Consider the following 8496-nt stretch of genomic DNA (forward strand, 5'->3'; position numbering starts at 1 on the left):
CATGCGAAACAGCTGTTGTGTGCTCTTGCAGAAGCTCAAAGGGGAAAAAAATGCTTTGAGGGAGAAAAATTGGCTGTTAATTAATCTTCGAACACCCAAAAAGTTTCTATAAACAACAATGCATATTAGTCTAAATGTATATGGACTTAAAGGAATCATTTGTTGATTATGTGCTCCCCGATTCACTGGGCTTTCCTTTCATTGCTTCGTCCAGTGACAACACAGAGATCTGGAATATTTAAGGCACTGGTTAGATGATGTGTGATCTGTCAGCATAGAAACTGCTGTCTACCTAGGCCTGGCTAGGTGTCTGAAATTTTGCTTTGGCTATTGTAAATAACATCCCGAGTTGAGGAGCACTTGACTTTAGCGGGAGGGTGTTTCCTACCTGATTGGAATGACAAAATATATTCTAAGATACTTATTGAAACGAGCTAAGAAACATCTTAAGAGACAAGGAAATATTAAACAAATTAATTCAATAGAATCATTGAATAGGAGTATCCTTTTATAGATAGAATCTATCTTCCTCATTTTAGGGCTGATGCCACTCAGTTATTTAGAGACCAGAACCAAACTTTGTTACATCATAGGCCAGTATGCTTTTTCCTCCCTCACTCAGAATTAATGTAAGAAGACACAGTAACAGACTGGCCCAGGATCCAATGAGAAGCCAGGGTGGCTTGAAAATCAGAAAACAGGCACAGGGAGCCTTAGACTTAATACAGTAGTGTGACCTTTATGCTTAGACTCCCTCAAGCAGACTTGAAGGTGTTCAACACTCAAGTCCTTATACATTTTCAGAGAAACTGGGAAGATTCATAACAACAATCTTAAGAAAAATAACATTTATTAACAATTGGCTAAGCTACTTATGTAGAGGCCACCCAATTAGGCTCAGAGGCATCAGTGGCTATCTGCACAGCCTGAGAGGGGTTACAACCCTGCTAATCCACTTGCTGTGTCTCACAAAAACCTCTCCCTGTTTCTGCTGTATTTCCAGAATGGTTTCAGGAAGTATCAGATGCCTCCCATGGACCACATGCCAGATCCAGCAAGCTTTTACAGGAAGCCATCTCTCTCTCTCTCTCTCTCTCTCTCTCTCTCTCTCTCTCAGGACTTCCCACTAATTACTGACCACATGGTAGACTTAAGTGTGGGATGATAAAATCTGCCTGTTTGCATCTATCCCTCTCAATTCCCAGTCTCTTAAGTCTGACATTGTTTTCTTATATGAAACCCAGAAAGTGACTTTTAAAACTTACTTTCCTTGTAGCACATCTGCGGGAAAGGATCAACGTGCCATAAACTCTAGGCAGGCTTTAAAAGTTTCATTTAATGCATTTGTTAGGATCAGGAAAAAAGACAGTCAAAGGCAGAGTGAGACAGGGAGTGGTGTAGGGCCTGAGAAAGTGGTTGCCGTGTGGCCACTGGGGAATAGGGAATGTAAAAAGCTTCTTGCACACATTGCCTCATCTATAAAAACCAGAACCACTTGGCATCTCTCTAAGTAACAAATGGATCTAAGGGCTGTCGAGAAGAGTTGGCAGGAAATGGTCCCCAGGGCTATGATATTTTCAGATCATGTGCATTTCCCTATAATGCATAGTTCATGGATTACAGAACTCTGTTCACATGTCTTTTCTATCTAAGGACTAAATTTTGCAGGTTATGATTTGTCTGACTATCACAGTTTCTGGTGGTGAGAGAATAAATCTGGATAGTTGAGATAAGGAGAAACTGTAAATTTTGCTTTCGAGGTGCAGGGAAGAGGAAAGCAGTGTGAAGAAGTATTAAGAGGAAAAAGTATGGAGAGTGATCGTAGTGATAGTGGAGATAGAGTATTAGAGGAAAGAGTAGTAGGGGCCTTGGGCAAGCCCCTCTCTCAACTTTCAGGAATTTGGCTTTAAATGGAAACCTCTGTTCTATACGAACAAATACAAATTGACCTGTAGGATTGAGACCTTTCTGTGTCTGACATTCACTATAAGCAGGTACCTTGTACTCAGCAGAGCACAATGTAGGATTCCTACACACACACTCTAGCTGATTGGTTTTTGATCCCAAATCAGTTTCCACTACAGCACTGTGGGCTAATAAATCTGTGGGAAGAAGAGATCCTCAGCAAGACACTGCAGCCACAAAACCCAAAAACTAAAACAAAAACAAAAAACTGAGTTTAATTTTAAAAGTCTGGTTTGTCCTTGAGTGAACTGGTTGTTCTGCTTTGTTTCTTTCTTTGAAATATGGAGGCCACAGAAACTGTCTACAAAATAAGAAGTCTCCATTTCCTCTTACTCATTAAAAAAGTAAACTGCTTTCCACGACTCACTCTTGACTACATGTTGACCCTGCTCCCCTGCCCAGACATAAGTAAACAAGCAAACGCTTACCTGCTGAAAATACAGGAACAATAGGCAAAACTTCAAAATCCTTGCTTTTGCAAGCCTGATATCTATTAGCAGTCAAAAAACCATTCTAGGTCATAATTCCTGACAAGATTTACTTTGGGAGTGAAACAGACACTTTAAGCAGACAGGATGTCAAAGGACACTCAAACCTTTCGATCCCAACCCTTGATCACTGACATTGTTTATACCAGTTGTGCCTCTTCCCAATTAAATGGGACACTTCGTTGCTTTTTTAAAAATTTTAGTCCATCTTATATCTGCTATTGTGAAGCCTTTAATTGCTATAGCATAGTAGAGGATTCTTTATATTCTTGAAAATATTTAGGATCCTACCCCAGGTGTAAAAATAAACTGCTCAAAACCTCTCGTCAAGTTTAAGCTTGAAGCTATTGTATCCTTTGGGTTATTTTCACATTCACCGTTTTCCAGGCCCTTCTTTCCAGATTCCCTTCAATTTCTGAGCCATCTGTAGCTCCCTCCTGCCCAACTTTCCCAGTTTCCCAGTTTTAACACACATCTCCTGTATTCAGGACCTCGGCTAACTCCTCTGAACCTTTTTGCCCGCCTGGGGCTGATAACCCAGGCCGGGTTTCTCTTTTAATACCGCCCTTTAGCTAGAAACGTAATACGGCAAAGACAATGCATGTCTTGTTTTAGTAACAATGGTTTACCCCGGGGAGAATTAGCATCACTATGTACTTTAGGACCTACTTTTCTTAGTTTTTTTTTTCTTTTGATCAGCATCCTGACGCCGTCTTGCTGACGTTGGTCAGGGGAAAGATGCCCTCCCTGAAGGCTGGACAAGCCGTCTCTTCCTTTCATTAGCGGTGTAACCCTTTGTTCCCACCGGAGCCCTGCACGGAAGTGTAATCTTCCCGCGGGGGCCTCCCGTCGTCTCGCCTGGCTCAGAGAGCTGAGCCTAAATGAAATATAAAATATTAACTGTAAAGGAAAACAAAGGATGCTGCCTCCAGGACGGCTCCTGTGCCTGCGGCTTGGCCATGTCTCACTCGTCCCTGGGCCTCTCTGTCTCGCTCCCACCCTCGTCCCTGCGTAGGATCCACGAGTTGAATCGCAGCTCTCCAAAGCGAAATCCACCCCGGACCGGTAACCCGAGTCCTCACCGTCGCCCGTTCCCTTCTGCCGGGAGCGCAGAATGACCACCAGGAGGCCAGGAACAAAACACTTAAATGTTGCATTTATTAAGGAAATGTTAAATAAGGGGGGGAAAAAAGTCAAAACGGTGTCACGAATGTCAAGAGCACTTTTGTGGCGTAAACCGTGCGGTCACGAGCTCGGAGTTCTATTCCGAGTCTTTGTCCCGGGGCCAGCTGGAGGGCCAGCCCCTCCCCCCGCCCCCCAAAGACCCAGTTGGAAATGCATGAAAAGAAACAACTCACCCCATTCACATTCACAGGCTCCCCCTCCCCCCACCCCTTCTCCCAACACAAAACTCTAACCCCCAGGCAGGCAAACAGGCCACTAGGGCGGAAAAAGACTTATCAAATATTTGTATTCAAGCAAACAAACACAAAATCCCTTAAAACGGCACATTACAATCAATCATAGGTATTTATCGCCCCTCCTGCCAGGGCTGGGAGGAGCGGGAGGGAATGGGCGCGAAGCCGGACACGGATTTGTGTGTCCCCGTTAGTTCGGTTAAGTGGAGTATACGCGGGTCACTTTTCCGGTCACCAGGCAAGCGGTGCCGTTGGTCTCTCCCTGCCCGCCCTCTCCACCTGCCCCCAGAGCTTGGCCCACCTGCGGGTGGAAAGGGGCCTTGGACCGGCCGGTGTCCCCGCATCCCGCGCCAGCGGCAGCTTCCAAAGTTCTGCGCCCCAATCGCCGCCTTCTTGCCACTTGCTGCTAGAGTCCGGCCAGGGCTCTCTTCTCCTATAGCCAGGCCTGGGGACTTTCAGAGAGCCAGCGAGCAACGGGTCGCTTCATCCCGAAAGGCAGAAGTCGAGAGAAATAATTGACTCCGACAGGTTTGCTTCGCCCAGTCTCGGATGGTGAGGGGGCGCGGCCCGGCTGGTGAAGTGGGGAGGCGTGGGGCGGCTGCCGCGGGGGCCGGGGGCCGGTCAGTAGGGCCCCACGACCACCGCCTCCACCTCCTTAGACGGTCTCCGGTCCTTCACTAGGAAGTTGATCATGCCCTCGGACTTGATGAGGAGGTTGCAGCCAAGGAAGAAGATACCGAAGACCACGGTGAGCGAGAGCACGCACATGACGGCGATCTGCACCACGCGCATGATATACAGGCTACGCTCGTCCGGGCCGCCCTCCGCGAAGCCGTCGTCGGTCACCACGGATGCCTGGGTGCAGCAGCGCACGGCGCGCTCCAGCGCCTCACTGCTGTTGGCTAGGAACAGGCCGGCCACATCGGTCTGGTTGCCCAGCGCCGGATTCATCGCGGGAGCGGGCGGGCACCTCGGGAGGCGCGGGTCCGAGGGGTGGGAAGGCGGTGGCGCGGGAGAAACAGGTGAGCTGAGCGCTCACTTGCAGACTTGAGCGCGCGGGGACAGCTCGCTCTCTCCTTTCCAAAGTCCCCGGGGCCCTGGGAGTTTCCCCGGAGCCTTTCCGACGAGCACCGCAGCCTGGGCTGGTCTGCGCCGTCTGCTCCTGCCCGGGCGGCGCTCGTTCCCGGCGCTTGCTTGACTGGGGGCTGTTGGAACTTGGCGGGGCTGGGCCAGCGGGGCCGTGGGAGGTGCGGACGGCGGCGGTAGGGCGGCTGCTCTGAGCGAACAGCGGCCCCTTCCGGCCGTGCCGCAGCTCTGCGCCCGCCGCCGTTGGGCGGTGTGGGAAGCAAAGGGGCGAACCTCTTCCTGCTTTTCTTGCTTCGCCTATTTTCCAGCTCCAAAGGCTAGGCAGAGGTCACTGTACTTTTCTGGGCTTGATGGATGATTGAAGCGTTTCGGGTGGGGGAAGGGTTGCGACCAGCTGAAAGTTTCCTAAGAACTGGGTCACACCAGCTCTGCGTGTCCTTTGCCTCCCGCCCCTCTCACCTCCAGGAGGTGGAAAGTGGCGATGAATCGCAGGTGCCAGATGGTGCTGGCGAATGCATGGACCCGCCGCCTGTGCCTGACTTTGTCTTGCATGCGACGTATGTCTAGTGGTGTAGGGGTGTATTTTTACAAAAGCAATGATTTTAGGAAGAAAGAAAGAAAAGCTGGGAGGGAAGGAAGGAGAGAAAGAAAGGAAGAAAAGGAGGGAGAGAGGAAGCGATTGGAAGACAGAGTAAGGCAGGCTTTATAGTGACTTTTGAGGCAAAGGAAAGGGGGTTAGGAGAAGGAGGGGTTCTTCCGTGGCCTTTGTGTGGAGGTGGTCGCCAGGAACAGGGTCACCTCTCTGGTGAGGGAGGGGAAGGTGGACAGAATGGCTACCCTTGTAATCTCAATTGCAAATGAGTTTTTGGATGTGCTTCCAATGTTTTTCTCTGTTGGCAGTAAATCAGTTGTTTAAGGGAATTGCTCATCAACATCCATCACCTAGAACACTAGCCAGCTGCTGGAAGCCCTCCGCATTTTCCGTAAGCTGATATATTTCACCTTAGTCATTTTAAACAAAGCTACATATGTTGTAGGGGCCTGATTGAAACTTCAGTCCGTTATGATTCTGCTTCTGGTTTCAGTGAAATGTTACGAACCTGTCAGATTGTTTCTTGAGCTCTAGAAGAATACTTCAGGTTTTTGTTTTATTTTTTAAAATCTTTTCTACTTTTTTTATTTTCTTCCCCCTCTCTTCTTCTTCCTCTCTCCCTTCCTTCCTTTTTTCTTTCAACTGTTACAGCTGGAAACCAGTAACTTGAAGCCCAGTCCAAATTTCTGATAGACTATATTTACTAAATTTCTATTAAAACAAAGTAGCTGTCTTGCCATTTTCAACTCTATTCTCAATTCCATTATATTTTCTTGTTAAACCCTCTGATTTTTGTCTCCCCAAACATTATTTACTACATGTTCAAAGGTTTCCTTAAATGTTTTCATAGTACTTCATGACCACAATAAAACAGTGAACTGTATTTTACTGAAGAGTTTTCAACTTTTGGATGTTGATTGTATATCAGCCTCAATAAGTTTAGACCCTTCCAAATAGCTGTTTTTGTTTTGAAGGGATGTTTAATAGCTGAAGACCCAGGCTTTGGGCCTCATCCTCAATTCACCTGATTTATTGCTCTACTTTCCCATGGTTGTAATTGCCTTGAAGAATGCTTCCACTCCCAACAATTTCTTCTTTGGACAAATTTATTATTTATTGATTGGAAAAAAACATTTAAATCTCACTATACAGACTTTCTTAGTTAATATGGGTGATACTTAACAGTAAAACATAATGCATATGTGAAAAAAATTATAGGAGATTTTAAGATAATATAAACCAATACTACCATGAATGGTAGAGGCAAGTAGTAGAAATTTAGAAAAACAAAAGGTGGAGAATAGAGGTCCACTTCCAGGGATATTAACTTGCACAGGATTGTATGTTTAGTAGAAGTTGGGTGCAGATGATTAGCGACAATAGCCCTCTCTTTATGTGACAAAAACAAAGAGAATTATAGTACATTTGTAAGGTCCAGTTACAAAAAGTTCCTATAAGTGTTAATTGAATCATTTCAGCATTTGAGTATATTTATTGATATTAACAGTACTACTGTTTTAGTCAGAAGTCATTGTTAAAAGGATCAAATTTTGGGGTCCAGTAGAGGTTTTATATCTTTAAACCTCTGGATTTGAGGGGTATGTTCTTAAAAGAAATAATGTAACACTGACTTCATTTTGTTTCAGCTTTACTCCCAGCAGCCTCAGAGCTGTGGGTAAGATAGCGCTCTTCCCATCAGCTAGTTCAGATCTCTCTTTTGTTTTCTTTACGCCTCCCGCCACCCCCCCACCCCACCCCCGCTCCCACCAACCTGATTTTGTTGGATAAGATTGCTTGGAGTATTTAGATGGAAATTAACTATAAACCTAGTAGTACAAAACTTACATTTATCACTCACTTATTACTGGATTTAAGGGGATACGGATGGCTAGAGCTTTTCTACAGAAATTGTTTATCTTTCTCTTGTATTTGGAAAATTTTTCTCTCAGCTTTACTCCAGTTATTCACCTATTTCCTAGAAAAATCTTAGAGATGTGGAAAACAAATGTTGATATAGAAAAACTTAATTTCTAGAAAAACAGATGGTGATGTGAAATGAGGTAATGTATTGATAACTCACTTAAAATAAAAAGATTTTGATACATACAATGACTCACTGTTATATTTATTTAACTAATAACCTTTCCTACTTTATTGGAAAGAATGTTTGATTTCAAAAAAGTAAATACAGTACTCAGCATTTCACAATATACATGTTACACAAGGAAGGAAACATTTGTCTATTCTTTCCCAAAAATATATCTATGACATAATAAATTCTATAAAGATACTCCAGGCTGTTATTGATGGGCACCTGTGATCAGTAGACATTGGATCTATAGTTTGAATAGTCTTGCTATAAGAAGAGAAACTTTCAATATCAAAGGTCTTTTCCTTGATTCTCTCTCTGTGTATATCATGAAAATAGTAAGTAGACATTTTTATTTTTTTATTTTTTTATTTTTTTTATTTTTTTAATTGAAGTATAGTTTTTTTTTTTAAACATCTTTATTGAAGTATAATTGCTTTACAATGGTGTGTTAGTTTCTGCTTTATAACAAAGTGAATCAGTTATACATATACATATGTTCCCATATCTCTTCCCTCTTGCATCTCCCTCCCTCCCACCCTCCCTATCCCACCCCTCTAGGTGGTCACAAAGCACCGAGCTGATCTCCCTGTGCTATGCGGCTGCTTCCCACTAGCTATCTATTTGACATTTGGTAGTGTATATATGTCCATGACACTCTCTCACCCTGTCACATCTCACCCCTCCCCCTCCCCCTCCCCATATCCTCAAGTCCATTCTCTAGTAGGTCTGTGTCTTTATTCCCGTCTTGCCACTAGGTTCTTCATGACCTTTTTTTTTTTTTTTTCCTTAGATTCCATATATATGTGTTAGCATATTGTATTTCTTTTTCTCTTTCTGACTTACTTCACTCTGTAT

General features: G+C 44.6%; 1 protein-coding gene across 1 annotated transcript; it reads right to left on the reverse strand.

The window, feature by feature from the left end:
* Nucleotides 1-4492: 4492 nt before the first annotated feature.
* On the reverse strand, nucleotides 4493-4822 carry RPRM (reprimo, TP53 dependent G2 arrest mediator homolog). The gene has a single exon (XM_061200190.1). The coding sequence runs from the start codon at nucleotides 4820-4822 to the stop codon at nucleotides 4493-4495; it is 330 nt and encodes a 109-aa protein (XP_061056173.1).
* Between the last annotated feature and the right edge of the window lie 3674 nt (nucleotides 4823-8496).

This window comes from Eubalaena glacialis, chromosome 1, assembly GCF_028564815.1.
Source record: "Eubalaena glacialis isolate mEubGla1 chromosome 1, mEubGla1.1.hap2.+ XY, whole genome shotgun sequence".
NCBI lineage: Eukaryota > Metazoa > Chordata > Mammalia > Artiodactyla > Balaenidae > Eubalaena > Eubalaena glacialis.

Coding starts and splice junctions, on each gene's coding strand:
- RPRM (XM_061200190.1), bottom strand. CDS start 4,822: ATGAATCCGGCGCTGGGCAACCAGACCGATGTGGCCGGCCTGTTCCTA.